The 22,762-nt window shown below is 36.5% G+C and overlaps 2 protein-coding genes across 4 annotated transcripts in view; both read left to right on the forward strand.

The window, feature by feature from the left end:
* The window catches only part of LOC140136088 (translin-associated factor X-interacting protein 1-like), a 28,015-nt gene extending 17,434 nt beyond the window's left edge, over positions 1-10,581 (forward strand). Inside the window, exons 12-16 of the mRNA XM_072157794.1 lie at positions 499-678; positions 2,238-2,327; positions 8,091-8,246; positions 9,205-9,317; positions 10,311-10,581. Of these exons, the coding sequence (XP_072013895.1) occupies positions 499-678; positions 2,238-2,327; positions 8,091-8,246; positions 9,205-9,317; positions 10,311-10,524 (753 nt within the window). The 3' untranslated portion in view covers positions 10,525-10,581. The remainder of the gene's footprint in view (positions 1-498; positions 679-2,237; positions 2,328-8,090; positions 8,247-9,204; positions 9,318-10,310) is intronic.
* A 2,716-nt stretch (positions 10,582-13,297) lies between these two features.
* Positions 13,298-21,887, forward strand: LOC140136618 (U6 snRNA phosphodiesterase 1-like). 3 transcript variants are annotated; one of them, XM_072158304.1, is made up of 8 exons: positions 13,298-13,470; positions 14,794-14,916; positions 15,325-15,373; positions 16,311-16,471; positions 18,530-18,764; positions 19,136-19,244; positions 20,322-20,405; positions 21,568-21,887. In XM_072158304.1, exons 2-8 carry the CDS (start codon positions 14,829-14,831, stop codon positions 21,667-21,669), a joined length of 828 nt encoding a protein of 275 aa, XP_072014405.1. In that variant the 5' UTR covers positions 13,298-13,470; positions 14,794-14,828; the 3' UTR covers positions 21,670-21,887. The 3 variants fall into 3 exon arrangements, with proteins under 3 accessions (XP_072014405.1, XP_072014406.1, XP_072014404.1); XM_072158305.1 differs by having other exon boundaries at positions 13,298-13,412; XM_072158303.1 differs by having other exon boundaries at positions 13,298-13,490; positions 21,568-21,886.
* The last annotated feature ends 875 nt before the right edge of the window (positions 21,888-22,762 follow it).

Below are 22,762 nucleotides of genomic sequence, written 5' to 3' on the forward strand. Positions count from 1 at the left end.
ATGACTACAAGGGACAGGTAAAATATTAATTTTATTCAATAAATGCAGACGGTTATCCTACAGGTCATATCATACAAAGCAATCTCAAGGAGCGTTGCATTTTTTTGCGACATAACTTACGCCGCTTATTGGAAAAAAAATTGTCGACATGTGATTGGTATGTTGCTAGTATGCCCTCGCATCAATTTGCAACCAGTTGAATTAAGGGCAACTTTGTTGCTACGTTGCTAATCATGCTTGACTGGACACTGGTAGTAATAGTGAAAATGCTACCAGCGTTTGATTACTAGTGATTACCCTGCAACTGCTGGTATGATGTGGGTGTACAAATTTGTGCAAGTAAAGGTTGTCAGCCCTGCAGAGGAGAAGTGGGTATTGACTGAGTAAGTGTTGATTGATTGCATGATTGAGCAAGCAAGTGAGATGAGTAATGGTAATTGACTTAGTAAGGGTTGATGGATTGACTAATTGATTGATTAATTGATTATTTACTATCAGAGAGAAGAACCGTCCAGCAACCCAGAAGCAATGGACACATTTGTCTTACGTTACATGAGACAGAGATACGGGGATGATAAGACGGTAGCTGACCAGGCATATAATCTTCATGATGCGATAGAAAGATTTGCCCCTGATGATGAGCAGTTTGCTCTATTCAAAGGAGTCTTGAATAAAGAGGTAAATATTAATACAGATTCGGATTCACTTTAATTCCATCATCAATATGTGTACAAAGCACATAGCGTCGTTGGACAGGAAAAACCTCCCATGTGTCATTGGCCCCTTAAAGCAAAAACTCCTATGTAACTTCTTGGCAGTTTTGTTTTAAACATGTTTAAGGGCCATAATTATATGGGGTTTTCCTGCCCAATGATGATAATGCATTCCTAAACAGCAGCAACAGCAACAAGAAATTTTTTCAATATGATACTGATATCAGCATAACAGGCATTACAGGTAAATTAGGCCATTCTTGGCCAAGCTCAAACATACATCCTGACTTTTAGACCACCCTCGCTATATAGGGCTCAAATATTACTATTTCATCAAGGTTTAATATTGTAACAAGCTTAAACTAAAAGTTTCATCTAAGGAGTCCAGCTTTAAACTATTAAGCAACAATATCCAACAAGCTAAAAACGATTTTTTTACCCGTTTTTTAACAAGCTAAAACCAATTTTTGAAAAGAAGCTTTAACATCAATTTTTTCATTGTAAAAACCATCTAAACAATCTTTAAAAATACAGTGACCTACCTAATATTACTAATCTATGTTTCCGATGATATCCAAGAAGCTAAAATATTGTGAAAGAGGGCAGGGCTTTGAGTAATGAGGGAAATTACGGGTAAAATACATCACGCTTTTTTCGAGAAATTCGCCATCTTGAATAAATGCAGAATTGCGTCATGCAGTAAAACAATGTCAAACGCGCTTGAAAATGCATGATACGCGAGCGTAAATTACCCAAAATGAGCGTACATCAAGCGCTTGTGCTACGCGTGAAAACTTGAGCTGGCATCACCGGTTTTGTAACCAACTCTTTTACGTCAAAAATAGCTATAAAAATGTGAATTTTGGAACAAAATAAAGCTTGTTTGATGGAATAAAAGGTATGTTTGTACAGTTGAAAACATGTTTAACCTTGTTGCGTAAGTTTAATATGATAAATTTGCAATTTGTACCTTATATAGCTCGGGTGGTCTAAAAGTCAGGATCGCCATACATGTTGCGTCCATGTAGCCTGCTAAGCATGTTTACAGTGTAAGGCATGTGCATGCAATCTTTTGGATCTCGTTATAAGCACACATGTTTATCGCTGAGCCCTGAGTGTGCCGAGTGATCAATCGTGGCTAAGAATGAGCTTAAGATGAAACATAGGTTCAATTGATTCAATCATTTTAGGGTGAAAATTTTTTTTTTAAATGGTATTGTGTTTTGTGTCCTATAAAAAAATGTGTTTCTCTGTTATAACCACCAATTAAGATAATTACAACAGATTAAAGTTCAGAATGTGTTAGATTACTTGGGTGGGAGAATAATATTGAAAAGTATAATAGATGATATTGGTAGAGTTAAAACCGATAGAAGAGAGATGTTTGATGATAACTAAAGGCAGTAAGTTTGTGGCTTCTCAGTGGTTGATATTTTCATGAAATTTCAAAATCTGTTGGAATTCCAACAGAACAAATATTCACACATACTGATAATCAGTATAATTTCTTTGCATTGTATACAGCTTGATGAGCATATCTATTACCAGCAGATGGAACTATTAGCTAAACTCAATGACAAACTCAGTGAAAAAGATGCAGCTGAAGGAGCAGAGGTAAGATGTGAAATAATTGATCAAATTTGGGCTATTCTAGTTGGAATCCATACCCCCCTATGGGGGTACATGACCTTAATCTTCCACACAGGGAGTGTAAATATCAAAATTAGTCTTCCATTCAGATAGCCCTATTTGAAATTCACACCCCCTGTGTGGGAGATTAAGGATATATCTTTCATAGGGGGTGTATAGATTTCAACTGGAATAGCCCAATATAAACCTGACCAAAGAGATTATACCCAAAGAGTACTGACTCTGCCATGTCACTCATGGAAGGCATAATAGTATACCTTTGAATTATTTTGTCATAAGCCTGGTAAACTTTAATTTAATTGTGTGCTTGTTTGTGTTCTACATGTAATGTGTTGTGCCGATAGCACAGGAAAAGTGCTATGCAAACTTTTGTAATGTTCAAGCTTAAAGACAAAATTGTTGTTTGATTTTGGGGTTTTGCTGACAAATGCAGGATGTACATTGGCAGATTTACCATAGCATTACAATCGGAGCAATTGGGAGTCGGGACTCTTTGGGGCTAATCTCTTTGAAGCAGACTTCTCTATACTCTGATCAGCTCGTAATCGGCTGAAATCATATTACTGTGGATTGATATAGAATAGCGTACAGACAGCTTGGCGCACCACCTACACGAACTGCGCTTTGCGTATTGCTTGACTAACACACGCTTTTGTGAATTTACGCAGGTGTAAGTTGGGACTTTATTGACGCGGGTAATAACAAAAAATGAATAATTCTTGCCTATTATGAGCTGATCATAGTGTAGCTACCAATGGAATACCTCTAAGTTCAGCACCTTTTTCCAATGTAGAATGAGCACTGTATAAACACAGAAGTAGGGTTATGATTGGTTGATCATGAAACATCACCATCTGGTTCGCGAACAAGCCACATACATAGCTTTCCGTAAGCCTGGTGTGTCATTCTTTTTACACCATGAACAGGAGGTATTTGTTAGCAAGTGCCAAGTGCTGGACTTCTGTGGTAGACTCTGTTATTGATACTTTTAACCAGTCCTCTCTGTAGTGACACTCTAAAACTGTAATGTATAGCCTAGTAGCCTAGTTACCAAGTAGTATATCTATAATTGTTCTGAGCAAGTTGAAACGAAACCACTGAGCAGTGGGTCATTGATGCTTGATGCTTCGTAGTATGTGAGAAATGTAATCAACATGTAAGCCCTTCTGTTCGCTCTCCCCAACAAAACCATAGTTTTTCTCGCCCGAAGTTTAGTAATGACATCAAAAAATGTTCCTGCACATGCGAGAATGTTTCCATTATGAAAAACACAAAACATGCAGCGACATCACTATCAAACATAAGGTGAGAAGAATTATAGGTTTGTTCATTGGGATTCATCAATATTTTGGTTTGTTCCCTAGAGTAATTGGGCCATTCCAGTTGAAAACCATACATCCTGTACATGACCTTACTCTTCCATACAGGGGTATGAATTTTAAATGGAGTTACCTTAATGAGTGACTCCATTTGAAATCTACACCCCCTGTGTGGGAGATTAAGGTCATGTCTTCCAGGGGGGGGGGGGTGGCATATGCATTACAACTGGAATAGCCTATTGTCTCCTTATAGGTACTGTTTTTTGTTCAATTTTGTTCCATTGGCAGTAGGATGTAGTTGTAAGATAATCTAGCTGGCAACAATATGTCATTGTATTGTTGTGTCATGTCATTATAACAGTGCTGTATCATTTTGTAAGTGTATCAAAGTTCAAAGTCAGGTTGGTAGTATGTACCTTTTATTATTGCATCAAAGTTTTGGAATACCTTATTAGACTCCCCGGTGCTTACGTCAGACATTTTAGGGGTGTGATTATTTGGGACTACTTTTTAGCAAGTCACATCAGAAGATGATGTTTCACAGTTGTTCATCACCATTTAACAATGATGCGCCGTGTTGTCTGCGGGGTTTACTTCGTGAGGGCAGCTTTAGCTGTAACCATGCAGATGTGCTGGATGCGAGTTGTCAAACAGTGATGAACAACATGATTGAATACCTTTCAACAACGAAAACAAGGATGTGCAATATGTCTCCAAATTATGGGGACAGAAAAACTGGTGTATATATATATTAGATGATTGCTCAGCTTATAATTGGCGAAAACTGTTAAGTAATTTTAATTTATTGGTTTTGCTCTCTTTTTTGTTTGTGTCTCAATTTCGCACTTGCCACCCTGGGCCTGATTGGATCAGAATACATCACCTAATAATACTTAACTATGACACATTATTTTGTTTCTACCAGATATTTAACTTCTTAGAACAGATATTACCTTCTCCTTAGATTTACTTCTATGACTTTGTGTCGTGAATGAGACCACCTATGCTCCAAGAGGATCATTGGTCTCTCCCTGTCACCGCTGCTATCACTTTTGATGTATACCCTTTGCTATTTTTGCATGGAATTTTCATTTCTTCTACCTTACATATTTATACTGGGCACTCTGTATTGCCACCCTGCATTTACCAAGCAACCTGCAATTCTATTTGCCAACAACCAGCACGTTTCTACTGATGCTTAAAACAAGGGTAGTGATGTGCGCTAGAAGTACTGAAAATGTTTTCCTGACCAAAGTCATGATCAGACACATAAATGTACATAAATGAAGTGAAACATTCAGCAACTGTTACACCATTATGTTTCTATATGGCAGAAATACCAGGTGTCACACAGTGTGATCTTGCTCATGAGGTGGTTAATGGTTGCCTAGTGGCTACACCGCATTACTCCGAATCAATGTTGCTAACTGGTAACACTCCAAACTAAACTGCATCACCCAGCAACCTTTCCCCCGTAGAAACATTTAGTAAGATAATACTACTTATTTGTCTACAGTCTGTCTTAGGTGTGTGTAGCTATCACTTTTAGTTTCAAGCTGTGATGATAAGCTGTGAAGTTATGTTCATGTGCTGCTGTAGTACCATCAGTTACATCCCACCAGTGTATAGAATTCATCAGCCTTTAACGACACATTGACAAATATATGTCTTCTATATATCTTTTGATGTAGAAGAAGAAGTGAGCTGTGATCTTTGAGAGGAGGATCTATCGATCTGTTCTTGCATCCACCGTTTCATCCGTCCATCTGCCCATCTCTGAGCATTATGTCATCTCAGGAATTCTACAATAGTTGCTAAATGGACCTTCTTTTGTACCTGTATAACTGTTGAATGAATTGACACTGATTTGCAACTCACATTAAGGTTGGTCTGAACCCTGGAATTATGGAAACTTTCGGGCCTCATAACTTCTAAATTGTTTGTCTAAAGTATATAAAAGTATACATATTTAGAATGGCAAAGACTGGATAAGTTCATCTGTGAGGTCAAATTGGGGCCAAAATGGCACTTTGGCCCAAAATCCCAAAAATAACGGTTTTTGGCCCACTTCTTTTTTGTGCACCGTAACAAAAAAAATTCTTGGTCCAAAATTTAATTTTTATTAATTTTTAAAAACTAGATCAAAATATCTAGGACCAGTTTTTCATTTTTTTTGAATTTTGACCAATTTCACCAAAAATATTTGAAATTTGTGCCAAAATCGGGCTTTTTTAATGAAAAATCAACATTTTTTGACCATTTTTGGCGCAAATTTCTCAAAGTTAGTCGAAATTCAAAAAATGAAAAACGGGTCCTAGATATTTTGATCTAGTTTTTAAATAATAATAAAAAAAATTTTGGCCCAAGAATTTTTTTGTTATGGTGCACAAAAAAGAAGTGGGCCAAAACCCGTTATTTTTGGGATTTTGGGCCAAAAGTGCCATTTTGGCCCAAATTTGACCTCACAGCTGAACTTATCAAGTCTTTGCCATTCTAAATATGTATACTTTTATATACTTTAGACCAACAATTTAGAAGTTATGAGGCCCGAAAGTTTCCATAATTCCAGGGTTCAGACCAACCTTAAATTTTAAGCAATGTGAATTCTAAAGGAAGATTGTTCGTCTTTCAAAATTGGTTTGAAGAAGAATAACTTGAGGATGTGAACTGATCATAATCCCCTTCAACAGAGGCAATATTCTTGTGCCATTTGTAACCTTTGAGACTTAGTTGTGATACAAATTTAATTTTAAATATATCTAGCCTCTTGAAAATATATGTAAATTAGCTAATGTTGTTAACTTTAATTCGGAGCTAAAAGCCTGCAGGAATTTACATATGTGACCCATCACATCGAAACAGACCACCTTGCGGCAGAAATGAAAATGGAGATTTAAGCACTAGGATAAACTGCTGCTTTTTAGCTTGAAAATGACACCTTACTTGTTGAAATCAGATACAGTAAAAATGTTTTATGAGGAAAAACAAGCTCAGAATTCTTTTTATTTTCTTTATATTTTTTCATCTTCTTTCATTGTTATCTGCCAATGAAGCTAGCCGCGAAGTGGTCTGTTTCGATGTGATGGGTCACAAATTGTTAAACAAACAGTTTCTGTTTTTGACATTGTAAAATGAAAAATTTTGAAGTTTGAATACACATACAATATTTCATTCTCATGTGAGGTGGCGTATAAACTGTATGTGGATATAAAGTGTATACTTAAAGTGAACATTATAATCATATGTGATAAGTACATGTACTCAGTAGTGGTGATCCTTATCTCAAATGAAGTCACCCATTGAGGTAACTCCATTTGAAATTCACCCTCCCTGTGTCATGTCTTCCATAGGGGGACATGCTAAAATAAGTTACTCTAAACCGTGATATTGCTCTTGACCTAAATAGCCTTCCAATACTTCTTGATTCATACCTTAAATATTTATATACCAAATGTTTATAACCAAAGGCAATTAATATTATAGTAGTTTTCAGAAAGGAAAAAATAAACGAGAAGTCTTTATATCACATCTTTATATATTTAATGAAAAGTACATGAATATGTTTTAGTAACTATCTGTAATGGTATATCATGTAAATCTTACCTTCTGAATATGATCAAACACTTCCTGAAGGCATACATTATGATGTGGTGAGTAACTCTGGAACAGCCATTTAGTCTGAAGGGTCATTATTCCAAAAAGGGTTTTTAAGTAAATGATTAGGGCATTTTGGTTTAGGATTAGGATTAGGGTGAGCATTAGGGATAGTGTTAGTGTTAGGGATAGCGTTAGACTAGGTTTAGGATAAGAGTTAGAATTAGAGTCGGGTTATGGTTAGAGTTGGGTTTAGGGCTTACATTATAGGTTAAAGTTAGAGTGAAGTTTAGCCTTAGGGTTAGGGTAAGACTGGGGTTTATAACAAAGTTGTTGGGTTTTCGGACAAATGACTCTTCGGACTATCAACTTTTGTACGATGTCATAGTGTAGTTTTAGAGTACTTTCTATTTTGCAGAGTATTTTTGTTTTGTCGTATTTTAACATTATTATTTTTCTTTCTTTTTAAATTTTATCTTTATTTTTGTGTTGTAGATGTATTTTGATTTTGGAAGGAGGTATTTCTTTGTGTAATATATTTTAGGCTAAAAACAAGAATGTAGTATCTCGAAGCTTGTGGAGCGGGCTCAAAATCCATTGCAGATTTTTCCCCATTTTGTTTCCTATTCCGACTCTAACACTGGAATGCAAATTTGAAGCGTTGTAAAGAAAGCTACTCTAAATGGATTGTGTAATATATTTTAGTAGTATTGTGGTACAGGCTCTGTGTAGCACTTACTGAGGATTCCAAGTCCTTATAATGCTATTTTAAGATTTCTGGACACTAACAGCCGACTTATTATCATTCTTACAGGGTAAATTGACAAAGGGGGCCTTTGATGAAGCCTTGAGGGAGGCCTTTGATGTAAAGGAGGAAGATAATGTAGCAGCTTTGGTACAGGCTGCTGAAGAAGAACTCAAAGCTGAGGGAGATGATGCTCTGTTGGAATATCAATTGCTCTTCACAGAGGTATGTATAGGATAAAGAAAAACTGCAATGGGATGTTCCATTTGAAATCCATACACCCCCTACCCTGTGGAAGACATAAATAAAATAAAAATAAATAAATGAATTTTGGATTTATAAAGCGCCTTTCTCCAGATCTTAGAGGACTCAAAGCACTGTAATTTCGCTGCAATGGTGAATCATCACAATCAGATCGCATCAACTAGGTTGCTGCCGAACGGCGCACAACTATCCGCATTTAGATTGTAGCATCCACCAATTATCTGTGCAGCTCCCCAAATTCCATTGGGTGAAGGAAGTTTTGATAACCAAACAACTAATCACCAATTTTTTGCGATACAGGAGGAAACCGGAGATCCCGGAGAAAACCTGTAAAGCGAGCATGGAATCGGGATAAACCAAGTGCACATGAGTCCTTGGGCCGCGCCGGGGCTTGAACCCGGGACCTCAGTGGTGCAAGGCGAGGGAACTACTGCTGCGCCAACTCGCCCTCCCTACATGACCTTAATCTTCCATACAGGGAGTGGGAATTTCAAATGGATGAGTGACCCCATTTAAAATCCACCTCCACTTTATGGGAGAAGATCAAGTCAAGTTTTCCATAGGAGATGTGTGGATTTCAACTACAATATCCCATTATTTTGCAAATGTAGTACATTAGTGTGCAAATATGACAATGATTGGAGAAGATATTGTACACTTCCCACAATGCATTTCTTCCCTCTATTGATTTGCTATTCAGTGCAACATGGGTTGATAGCAACAAGAAATACCTAAAAAAATGGCTGAAAATGCGAAGTTATATCTTATTAGCTTACCCTTTTTGAATGATAAGCTGGGTTGGTGATGAGAATTGCAGTAGCAATTTTCATTGCATTGCAACTTTTAAAATTCAGTTGTTACTTCTACACTTCATTACTAGAGAAAGAGAAATGATTATTATATCTTTTATTATTTTTAGGATGAAGAGGGTAATTCTGGACCATTCCTGACGAAATTCCGACAGCAGGAGAAAGAGGAGAAAGCAAAGTACTTGGATCAAATCAGAAAAGAGACAGGTCTCGAAGATGAAGAGTAAGTTTACAATATTTTTCATTCTAGCCCCAAATTAATGTCCTAACACTACCAAATACTGTAAAATACCACATCACAAAATGACTGCAAGCGCAAGAATCCAACGTAATCCAATTGAGCAATGGTCCAAGCCCACAAATATCTTTCTTTCTTTCTTTTGCCAAAAAGCAGAAATAACATATGGGTTAATGGGTTATTTTGGGATGTTAAATGGAATTTCATTCAGTTAAAATTTCTTTGAAGTAAAATATTTTAGAATTTAGACGTGTATGACTATTATGCTTGTGCTCTCTAAGCGTACTTGAATTCAGCTTATGCCGGTACAGCATTCAGATCTGGCGACATCGCTCATCTTACAAAGTCTCTTTTGTGTACGCTTGCGCTATTTTTGAGTTTGCTCATGCACCCCTTAACGTTACTCCCATAGGCAACATGTCCACATTCCATGCATTAAATGGTATGATTGTTTCATTGTCTGTTTCATAGCCACAGCAAAGAAATAATAGCTCTAAATTCTGTATATGTGAATTATTGTCAGGAAATGTTTGCAAGATTTCATTTTCGTGCTTTTCGTAGTCAATTTCAGAACTGCAAATTGAAAGGCCCACAAAGTTTTTTAACCCATACACTTTAATGCTGTGCGTATAGCCATAGGCTTCAACATAACTGAAAAGTTAAGTTTTCAGATATTTTCTCAAAATATCAAGCACCACTGAACCAATACTGGGCTTATTTTAATGCATTTTTCATGCTGATTCCAAATATGGTCATGATAATGTACAATTCTGAAATTCTTGAATTTAAAAAACAGTGAAACTTGCCGTGTGCAGTCAACACCCACATGGAGCGAGTTAATATGTAGCTGTTTAAAATCAAAAATATAAGGTAACACCAAATTGCTCAGAACAGTTAAAATCTCAAAACATTAATTTCCTGCTCTACAGCGTCAAAGCAGTTACATATTCTAATGTGTCTCTCTTGTTTTTTTGCCAGGGAAATTCCATGGGGCAAACTGCGGATGGCAATCAACGTGATAGATGCCGAGATTGACAAACATCACATGCTGAGATATCTAGCCATTGCGTTTGATGTAGAACAAGACCAATTGGCACAATCAACACCACAAACTATTGGCAACATCATGCTACGATTTCAAAAAGCTGCCATCAGGAGAGTTGGCAAACTAAACAGTTCAGAGTTGGAATAGATGGCAGATGCTAATATTGATAGAACTATTTTGGCTGAATAAAAAAAATTATGAAAAGTGGAATTTTTTAGTAAATGTTTTTTCTTTGACTTCAGCTTTTTGGAATAGATGGCAGATCTGTATTGATTGAGCATACTATTTTGGCTGGATGAAATATATGAAAAATCGAATTTGTTAGTAAATGTGTTTTCTTCAACTTCAACTTATCAGATCTTATGGCAGATCTATGTTGATAGATTGATTATATTGAAAAGTGAAATTGGTCAGGAATGTGTTTTGCCTCAACTAATCCTGCTTATTTTGGACTATTCCAGTTGAAATCCATACACCCCCTATGGAAGACATGACCTTAATATCCCACACAGAGGTGTATCAACTGTGACTGAAATCTACACCCCCTTTGTGAGAGATTAAGATCATGACTTCCATATGGGATCTATAATGGATTTCAACTGGAATAGTCCATTGAACCAAGTATCCAACACAATAAAAGAAATTTTTCTTTAAATATTTCTTGAATACAAAAACTGTTAACATCAGAAATAAGCAAGTTCATGTAGTATACTATCACACCAAGCCACAGTTACTATATCACATAGATGCAGGGGTGTGGTTTCTCAGGATTATCCTAATTTTAGAATTGCGACCACAACCATGTTGTGACTGTCACAACCATGTTGTGACGGACTGTCACAACCATGTTGTGACTGTGACCATTGTGAACCTACAACCCCAGCCAAATGCTAAAATTTTGCTTCCTTGATATGAAGTCTGAACTTTTCCCTACTACTACAACACTCCCACTGCCCACCAATCAATGGTGGATGTCTCTAGGGGTGCATGACCAAAACAATAACGACCAATATTTGAAGTACCCATGTTAAGGTGTTCCAACAATTTTGACCAGGATTGTAGTTGCACAACCCAAATTGTACAAAAAAGAGTAAACAATATTTGGATCAATTTGTATACTTTAAAGTGAATTTCATGACAACAAACAATTTTCAACAAAACTTGGTACATGGTATTTCACTTACCAAATCATACCTCAACCTTATCTAATATAACTAACAACACCTAAATATTTTGGAGGTATAATGGATCCGTTCTAATATATATTTTATCCGTCCAATAATGCATACCAAAGAAAAATATTTTTCCATCCATTGAGCTGTAAATTTGTACTGATGTTATATTATGATATTTATGTGCAAGACCTTGAATGTACATTGTATATTGAATAGAAAAATTAATTTCATTATTATTGAATTTTTGTGAACTAATAAATAAAATATATGAACTCTTTGACTGATTAATGTTTTATGTGTTCAATTTATTCATCTAGGGAGGGTTTGGTCATCAATATTGTATCTACTGCTGATTTCAGGACATCAGTGCCTGATCTACTGCCTATATCAGGTAGTTCATCAATGCTATGTCTACTGTTAATATCAGGTAGTTCATCAATGCTATGTCTACTGCTGATATCAGGTAGTTCATCAGTGCATGATCTACTGCTGATATTGCATTCTACCACTGTCAATTTTATTATAATCCATATTAGTTACTGCTGATATCATGATGAGCAGCATACATATGGCATTGATGAATTACCTAATACCAGCATGACATGTCTTTGATGACATACCTGATATATGTAGTGGATAGTTCATTGATGAACTACCTAATATCAGCAGTAGATAATGTATTGAACTACCATATATCATTAGTAGATCATGCATTGGACTACCTAATATCAGCAGTAGATAATGCAGTGAACTACCTGATATCAGCAGTAGATAATGTATTGGACTACCTAATATCAGCAGTAGACAATGCAGTGAACTACCTAATATCAGCAGTAGATAATGTATTACATTGAACTACCTGATATCAGTTGTAGAACATGGATTGAACTACCTAATATCAGCAGTAGATACTGGATTGAACTACCTAATATCAGCAGTAGATAATGCATTGAACTACCTAATATCAGCAGTAGATAATGCATTGAACTACATAATATTAGCAGTAGATAATGCAATGTACTACCTAATATCAGCAGTAGATAATGCATTGAACTCCCTGATGTCAGCAGTAGATAATGGATTGAACTACCTATTTATCAGCAGTAGATAATGCAGTGAACTACCTGATATAAACAGTAGATAATGCATTGAACTACCTAATATCAGCAGTAGATAATGAATTTAACTACCAGATATCAAATGCATTGACCTATATATTAATGAATGGAAACGTAAGTATGGGTATACTACGTATTGAAAATGATTAAATAATGATAATGATAAATGATATAATGATAATAATAATGATATGATAATTTATATAATCTTATCAAGAACCACTGTCGTGACTGTAAAGTATTTTCATGATATATTAATGAATGGAAATGTAAGTATGGGTATACTACGTATTGAAAATGATTAAATAATGATAATGATAAATGATATAATGATAATGATATGATAATTTATATAATCTTATCAAGAACCACTGTCGTGACTGTAAAGTATTTTCATGATATATTAATGAATGGAAATGTAAGTATGGGTATACTACGTATTGAAAATGATTAAATAATGATAAATGATATAATGATAATAATAATGATATGATAATTTATATAATCTTATCAAGAACCACTGTCGTGACTGTATAGTATTTCCATGATATTTCTCAGCAGTAAAAGCGAATATTTAGTGATGTGCGCCCTGAAAAAGTTTTGCCACGGGCTTTGTGTATCGGTAAATGAGCTGTGTTTAACTAAATCAAAATTGGGATTTTTCTTGAATGAGTGCGAGTTTTTCGCATCAGTTTTTCATTTTAATGAGGCCCGTCATGACAATTACGCTTTCGTAGACGAGGTACAACCACTCATTTTGTACTTGAGTAGTGAAGAAGGTGGCAGCGTATGGTATAACGGTAAAGTTTTAAGCTTATAGGTAAGCTTACAAGTTATGTACATATTGAATATGATATTCACTAAACATGATGATGATAATCAATGCATAAATGTTTTGCAGATTTTCTTTTACAAATTATGTGTACTGCTAATTGTCCAGTGTATGTTATTTTGCACAAGGTCCTATGCCCGGGTACACCAGATATGTGATAGTTAACGCTTAAAGGAAACTTGCAAGGTCTTATACAAACACATGTCATGTTCATTCACACATGAGTGACTTCAGACAGTCTTCAGTCTTTATAGTTTATACTCCTAGAAAGTGATGTTTGTCCAAGGAGAAATGTAGTGTTCATAACACAGGTGCAGATGTGCTATTGTATGTGCAGAATATATGTATACAAGATCAAGATTTGCGAATAAAAATTAATTCTAGAATCTAGATGCATAAAGAGAACCTTGTGTTTTGTCTTGTCTTGTCTTGTCTGCTACTGCACAAAACGCCTGGTGTGGCTATCAGCGTACAGATCATGCATCGATTCGCTGATAACTTATTAAATTTTCTTCTCAATTTCAATTTCCTTACCGCCGATCAAGTTCTTGAAAGAGGCCACATCAGGAGCTATTTTGGTGGTGGACTGCAGAGGGTTAGCTGTCTTATGTTCCCCAGCCTTTCAGGTCCAATAATTGAAACACTCAGCTCCGACTGGAAGTTCCAAGCAAGGCTCCCAATAGCGATTGCAGACAATTAAGGTTACAAATTAAATTGCTGTCAATAATTATTACTTTGAATTAATTCATCTCTGAAAGTTAATGGTAGAGAAATGTACATTTAATTTGCAAAATAATAGATTCAGTTGATAGGAAATGATTGGTTGATCATGCATTCACTTACCCAAGGACTCGAATTTGCACACCGGAGGTTATTAATTCTGTTAATGTTTAAATTTGGATAAAAGTTATTTCGATGAGTCAACTGTACCTTTTCAGCAAGATTTGCATATTGGACAGTCTAAAATTTAGCTGAAGTGTAATTTTAGCAACATTTTTGATGCAATCGCCTTTCGTGATCGGCTGTGTTTACTTCTGAACTTCCATTGCTTTACACGGTGTCATGCTTCAGTAAATCCGATTTTGAATGCAATGGTCTCTAGCCTAGAAATAGAATGTGAAGCTATCGGTGAGCAAATTCTTGGCTAGACTTCTCGAGCAAGCATTCACATGTCATGGTCAAGCAACATCGCTTTTGCTGCAGAGACCCGTATGAGGAAATGGCTTCAGATCATTTACATCATGACTGTGTTGGTAAATTTAACTTGATGTAAAAAAACACCTTTTTTCAGATTTGCCAGATTAAGACTGAAATCTAATGTAAACCATGTCAAGTGGTTTAGATGCTCTGAGATGTTATGGAGATGATAGTTCTGATGAGGAAGAAGACATAGAAGATGCAAAAGTCATAAAAGGTTTGTGTTTTTTGTTATTTCTTCAAGATGAGGGAAGAGACGCTAACTCTAAGACCCTTGTGTGCCAAGCATTCCATCAGCAACCTGTAGCCAAGGGTGTTTTGCTGGCCTGGCCAATGAAACCGAGCATAGGTAAAATTACATAAGGTGTTCAGAAAATTGCACCCACTCTTGACTTAATTTTTGCCTACTTCTCAAATTGATTTGAACTTTGTATTTACATAAAGTATAAACCTTTAAGCATAAGTAATAAAAGAATCTAAGAGAAGGCTGTAAGAAAAATGCACTGTGTCCACAGGTAACGCCATATGTACATGTAAATGAGATGTTATTTTAACATTGAAAACAAAACTTTCCACAGAAGAAGACGGATTATTATCTTTAATACTTCATTCTGGTTTTTTTCAGCTGATACATGCAAACTACAAAGGAATGGTGCTGCCTCAAACAACATAAAGTAAGATTCATGATCAAAGTGCTGATATAATATACCATCAGGTTGTTAGCTAGCCAGCTGTCCACCTGTCATTTTGGCAGGTTGAAATTAATGCCTGTGATATGATAAATTCTAAAATAATGCTGGACTAAATTGTGTGAACTCAAAACAAGACCAGACTAATAAATCAAGGCTATATGATGCACTGGAATAATGATCCAATTGAATGCATTCAATCATTCACATACTCACTACCTGTAATGCAATATCTAATCTTATCAGGCTGCAGGTGGTACCGTATTCATTCCAATAAGCACCCAGGGCACTTTACAAAGTCATTTTGGGCTTATTTTTTACCTGGTTTACCTAATTTTTTGTAAGCGCCGTTTATTAGAGACAAATTTACCTACGTTATAGGGTCTTGTAAGGGCCGTTTATTAGAGACAAATTTACCTACGTTATAGGGTCCCGAGATATTCCAGTAGCTTTTCTGATGCAGTAAATGTATTGCAAGTTTACACATGACTTCAAATTCTCAAGCTATTTCACTGTATCAACATCAATGGTATCCTTTAGCAAATTGAAAATACCCTGGATGGGCGCTTATTGGGGTATGGACGCTTATTGGAATGAATACGGTATTTGTGAGGTTAAGATGCAGGCAAAAAACTAGGCAGCAAGAACAATAACATACTTTAAAGAAAAAAATTTCACCTTTCATCAGCTTTTTAAGACTACGGAGCTTGTTATTTATTTCTAATCATTCACACTTTGTAAAAAATGCAAAATAAGGGATGAGCTAGAGCCTTGAACATTTTAAACTGCCATACAACATTTTATAAAGTTGTATGGAGTGTTTAAAACATGTACTAAAGAAAAGACTTTTTTTTAAGTTCATGATTGTGTGTTACTTCCTATTACAAAATGTTACAATATACTATGTTACATAATATACTAGGAGCAGTAGTCCATTGCCATCTGTTCCTTTGGAAGTCCTGGGTATGTTTAAGGACAAAGAAGAAGATGCCACAACCCACAGCAATCCAACCCTCCATGACGGTAGGGTGCGTTCATTTCAGCATGTCAGAGGAAATTGGGCAACATTTGCTTTCATTCAAGGTGTGTATGTTACTCACAGAAAGTGTCTTGGCTTTGTTTGGCTTAAAATTGGCAAAAGATAGAAATGACACACATAACATGGCACTGCGTCATCATCCCTATCTTCGTGTCAAAAATTGCCATGATAGTACCATGAATCCTCTCATTTTTCAAAAGCTACGCACGGCGATTTTGTTCGAGATAGGCCGAGCGACTCAGGCTAAGCATACCATTTACATGATATGAGATACCATAGCCCTGCCATAGAGCCTGCCGCTTAGTTTCTATTCTACGATTTGCGCATAATCAGTACCACATACGGTGTTACTATTATAGAAAATTTGATTTGTTTTCAGGTAAAACGCAGGTTTTGTTTCCAGTACACTAACTCGAAAAGCAATACACTAATTAGCGGGGCCTTGCTGTTTGCTGTGGATATCTTTAACTGCATTTTATAAGTAAAGATTTTGAAATCCAAAGTAAAAATTGTGATATTTTCAACTGTTTGAGAAATGAATTATACAAAGGAACCCGTGTAAAACCCAGGTGCTGTATCTATAATACAATGTACATTTATCGACTTTCTTTATCTGCGTCAATAATAGAATATCGATTCAATCGAATTGAATACATGTCTCCATTTTGAGTTTGTACTACACCTCTGAGCGACAAAGCGATCGATTTCTAGCCAATCAGATACGGTAGGCCTCCTTTTCTTGCGTTCGGTGAAATACCAATCGCTCACCAACGGAGTATTAAGTTTATATTTATAACACTGGCTGTTGACACTGTGCATGGTAGATTGCTATAAAATGCTGTGCACACAGCTGGGTGCAGCATCTACCATAGTTGCATGTTGCATAATGTGTGACTATCGTGTGTTAGTTGTAACATTGTGGATGTGCGCAACTGTGCAGTAACAAAAACCAAACAATTGTCACCAATTATAAGCTTAACAAAGCATAGTCACCTGTTCTCTTGTTATTTTGGAAAGTTTGCAACAAGCAGATGATCTAATCATTGAGTATCTTAACCTGTTATCAGATTGATGAAAATTGACTGTCAATTGTTATTTTTCGCGAAATATCAGGGAAATGGCCAATTAAATTACAGGGACGTTTCCATGCGTTATGAACTAAATTATGTTTACAACATTTTATTTATCCCATTAGCATATCATCTTTGTAGACGAAGGCCATATAGCAACACATTTTTGAACTCACTGAGCCAAAGTGAATTGCCAAAGTCCTTTTGGTTGGGTGTTAGTCCTCGCGTAGTATGCACGAGATGTCAAGCGTGTGCATTGGACCTTGTTCAAAATATTATGTGTTGGTTATTAGTATGTGAATTTTGTTCACAGCATTTTGTGTTTTATTTTAGTAGACTGTCTGGTTTAATGGTTGGGCAATTTTATTGCTAGCTACAACAGTGCACCGCCAGGGTTCGAACCCGCAACCTCTTGTACCAGAGGCGTTTGACTGTGGTACGAGAGGTTGCGGGTTCGAACCCTGGCAGTGTCTAGTACGCTCATGTGAAAAAAAATTGAGTTAGCTTGAAATTCCCCTGGACAAGGAACTCACCTCTAATTTGTCTCGTTGTAATCCGTACAAAACTCGGGGAGCTGATCCTGGTTGCGATGGCTATTTGTGGAATGTCTAGGGTGTGCGCTCTTGAAGCAGCAAAGTCCCTGATTTGTTGTTTAATGATTTGTGGAATGATGTGGGCCGTAGTGGTCAGCGACAACCTGTAAAGTGTGCTGAGGCTTGTGGATCAACGTCTAGGCATTGTGCCTGTGCGTAGCGCACTATCACTGCGCTTTTTTTTTTTGCACTTGCGCTCCCAAATAATAATAGCTTCTTATTCAGTGGTTTCCCCAAAGTTGGGATCATGATCTGTTTGGGTGGGGGACAAGCCAAATTAGGGGGATAAATTTAGGTCTTTTAAATGATAATGGCTTGCATGGTTGTATACAAAATACAATATAAACAATGACAACACAAGTGATACTCTAACTCGGATTGGAAAACCTTCACAGCTTTATAAATCACAACATGTTACTCATAACATTTTTATGCACAGTGGAGCCAACAGAAGTACTGCAACACATAATGGACGAGTTAATCACAATGTTACTGCCCTCTGTTGTTGACCTGAAGCCAGTTGATGACCTTCACATCAGCATATCAAGAACTGTCACATTGCAATTCCACTGGATAGAACCTTTTGCGCAGTCTTTGAAAGATGCGTTGATAGTGCCAGCATTTTCCTATGAATTTGAAGATGTGGAGTTTTACAGCAATGATGAAAAGACTAGGTGAGATAGGAGTTTCATTTGTTACTTTTTTAATTTTATTTTATAAACCTAGATGGTGTCAGCATGGATCAAATTGGGCTAGTGTAAATGGTGAAAATTCACACTTCTGTAAGTCTGTAAGTTGTACTTTTGTTGGTATTGTATTTCATATTGTTATTTTATATTTCAGCTTGCTACTTTGTTTCATGAATGAAAGTTGTAATATTGTGATAATACCTCAAAATTACTATATAAATGTAAATTTTACAGTGCATCTCATTACAATTAGATGATAATAATAAAAACTCACAAAAAGCAGCCTTTTGAGATATGACAGTATATGTGCAGCAGACAATGATTTGTGTTAATTTTATATTTTATTTTCATGTCAGATCCTTCATAGGCTTGAGAGTTAGCCGTCATGCAAGCGACCAATTCAAATGTGCTGTTCAGTGTGTGGATAAGTGCCTACAAGACTTCTCACTTCCAATATACTATAAGGTATGTTAATAAATAGTTGGGTAAATATGAACAATGAACATATAGTGAAATTTCAGCAGTGATGGCAATGCGGCTATTCACCATGTAGCTGTTGCTACATTGTACATGCCTAAAATTGAGCTACTTTGGCAAGTGTCAGGCCAGAGCAGTAATTTGATGTATTTTACTTTCAATTTAGCTGAACTATCAAGGTCTTGAGTCTCTGAGTCTTCCCCTCCCCCTCCCCGCACCTGTGGGATGCTGGCAGCCTTGATATTTAAGATATTTATGGTTTTTTTTGTACTTTTTAGCCCATTTTTGTTAATTTTTTCCCTTGAAATTTGCCTTGCACCCCTCACCCCCTCCCTTTTTTTTGCCCCAACTCTGACAAATTCCTGCCTGAGTGAACGTGTATTTGTTTATATCAAGGCTAATCTATCTAGGCATACAGCTGCAGTTGTCTAATTAACACAAATGGGTTGGCACCTAACACTAGATAGCTATTAACCTCCTGCAAATCCTGATTATAGAAGCTACATGTATGGCATCCCTGCAGAGTATGGGAGATATGATCTTCTCTGGGAGACCAAGTTGGACCTTGTGCGATATAAGGCTCTTATATATCAAATATTCAGTCTGGCTTATCATGAAGCTCATCCCATGGCCAAGTGGTTATGGCATAGGACAAGTTTGATTCCCTGTCAAGATTATAATATTTTGCAGTAAACCTTTGACAAGAGCGTATTTTAAGCATACATTGCGTATTTACTGCATTGAAACGTTCTTGTCTCTGATTGGCTGCCGAGGTGATATGCTGTTGCCGAGTAGAAAGTTATGAATGAACTTTGCGCTATACGCGTTGTTAGCTCTGACTTTGCAACATCAAGGCAGTACGTGCTTGTCAAAGGTTTACTGCAAAATATTATAGTCTCATTAGACATACCTCAAATATTTAGTCATATATTCAACCTTCACCAGGAGACTGGCAACGTAAAGCATAACTCAACAAGAGAAATGATGCAGTAATATGTTTCTTTTTACTAAAGTGAAAGTGAAATATATGATTCAAATTAAAGCTGGTTTAAAATCTATTTTCAGAATCCATCTTTTCATGTCAGCTTTGCTTGGTGTCTGGGAGCCTACCAACAATTTCTTGATTCTACAACTTTACAACAAATTAAGGTAAGTTTTATGGTTTATGGAATAATTGACACAAACGACTTCTTTGAAATACCACATCATCAAAACACGGCACTCAAATATTCAATGTATCAAACATGATTCAAATAGGCTTCCCAGCTCCCTGTCGGCAATGCAGAACAGCTTGCAAACAAGAGACATAAATGGAGGCGGCGCAGAAAGCTGAATCTTGGACGAGTTGCAAAGTTACCACGATAGAATCACTTTATTCCGTGTGGTAGTAACTGGATAGTTGTCCAAGATTCTGCTTGTTGCAAAGGCGGTGCTCTCACAGGAAAGACAAGGAACAGCAAGTTCTACACACATAGGTCAAGTCCCAGGGTCTCAACTCTGGTTTAGGTGGGGATGTATGGGTAGGACTCTGAAAAACTACCTGACTTTTAACCAAATTTGACGAAAAACAGACCCAAATTATTTAGAAAATGTTCACAAATTTTGCTAAAAAAAGCAATGAAAAATTGGTACTTTTTTCAAGAAAATTTTGATAAAACACCCTTTCTTTAACCAAATTTTCATGACATTGAGGGCCATCAATAAACCAAAATGGCCAAAAATGCACCTGAGTCTAAACTAAAGAGATGTGCAATAAGGGTGAAGTAATTTTTGGCAAGCCAAAAGGGGGAAGGACAAGCAATTTTGGCACAAATTTATGGGCACATTTTAAAACTAAAATGTTTAAAAGGCTGAGGAAAACAGTATATTATGGAAACATTTAAATGTGCACAAAGGAGAGAGAGATGTTTTTGGCAGGCCCAAAGAGAAAGCAGTTTTATGGCAGCTCCCCCTCTTGGGGCACAACATTTAAAAATCCCCCCCCCCTAATTATTGCACATCCCTGAGGAAAATACTAATGAATTTCTTGGCAGGTTTCAGGGGTTCTCAATCATATTTGCTTGCGGGCCACAGATGGTGGGTCAAAATCATTTTAATGATTTGTGTTTGCGGGCCAAATACACCGCACACTTCCGCGCTGTGCAAGGGCCAACCTCAATTGGTTTGTAGGCCGAATCTGGCCCACAGGCTGCCTATTCAGAACCCCTGGTTTATTCAATGTATGTAATCATATGAATGAAAATATTTTTTTAAAGAATAAGTAAAATCAGCTGCTAACATTTCTCATCCTTTTTGTTTTTCTTTTTTACAGGATTATTTCAAGAAATTCATTCAAGACACGCCACTTGTAGCTAGAGCTTCAGAAGTACAATGCAAAATTGGCAATAAGATGTTTTCATTTGGTCTTAGATGACAAAAGGAATTGTGGTGTTGCCATGATATAGGCAAATCACTGCCTTCTTTCATGTTTTCTTTCAATGGTAAAAAGTAAAAAAAAAGGAAAAATAAATTGTTGTGTTTTTGACAACTCGGGTATGACTAGAAACGTGCACAAATTTTCTAATGCGCGTGGGAGTTTGAGACTAATTTTTAAATAATGGGGCCTTATGGAATTCACCAAGTGACATAATACTGGTTTTATTAGCATTTTCAAAGCATATGGCATACACAATAGGAGGGTAGTATTAAATATGGTAAAATCCGCCAAATTCAAAAAACTTTACCCACTTGTGCAGCGCCATCCTATTGGGCTATTCCAGAAATGAATGGCAGATGGCACCCCCTAAAGAAGACATGTACGTTTGTACCATATATTTTTGCGAATTCCCAGACCAAAATTTTATCCAAACAAAAATGGGAATTCCCATTTTGACAATAAAATGATTAAAAAATTGGGAATTCCTAGTGTCCCTAAAGAAGACAGGCCAATTTTTGCCAACATTTTTGGGAATTCCCAAGTATAAAATAAAAAGGTGTCTTTTTCTTGGGAATTCCCATGTCTTCTTTAGGGTTGTTTTTTGGGAATTCCTAGAGCAAAAAATGGTGCAAAATTTTGGGAATCCAATGTCTTCTTTAATATGTCACAAAAAAGTAAAAGATCAAGTAATATGCATCTTATCTTATTTCAAACATAGCACATATATTTTCAGCAAACCCACAAGTACTATACAGAACAGGTGCTGAGCAGTACATAATGGGCTGTTCCAGTTGAAATCCATATACCCCTTTGGAAGACATGACCTTAATCTACCCCACAGGAAATGAGATTACCTGAATCGGTGACCCCATTTAAAATCTACACTCCCTGGGTAGGAGATTAAGGTCATGTCTTCCACAGGGGTGGATGGATTTCAGCTGGAATAGCCCAATACCAGGCAGACCAGGTACTAAGCAGTTACATAATGCCAGTGTTGTCAAATTTGCAATAGCTGTAAAATTATTTTTCGTTACTTGCACTGCCAGTACCATGTTTTTTAAACTGACCCCTGAACAGAGAGATGGCAAAA

The sequence above is a fragment of the Amphiura filiformis genome, chromosome 16, assembly GCF_039555335.1.
Source record: "Amphiura filiformis chromosome 16, Afil_fr2py, whole genome shotgun sequence".
Classification (NCBI taxonomy): domain Eukaryota; kingdom Metazoa; phylum Echinodermata; class Ophiuroidea; order Amphilepidida; family Amphiuridae; genus Amphiura; species Amphiura filiformis.

Excerpts from the sequence above, each read along its gene's own strand:
- LOC140136618 (XM_072158304.1), top strand. The coding sequence starts at position 14,829 with ATGTCAAGTGGTTTAGATGCTCTGAGATGTTATGGAGATGATAGTTCT. Across the intron at positions 16,472-18,529 it reads AACATTTGCTTTCATTCAAG|TGGAGCCAACAGAAGTACTG; the intron begins GTGTGTATGTTA and ends TTTTATGCACAG. Across the intron at positions 19,245-20,321 it reads CACTTCCAATATACTATAAG|AATCCATCTTTTCATGTCAG; the intron begins GTATGTTAATAA and ends ATCTATTTTCAG.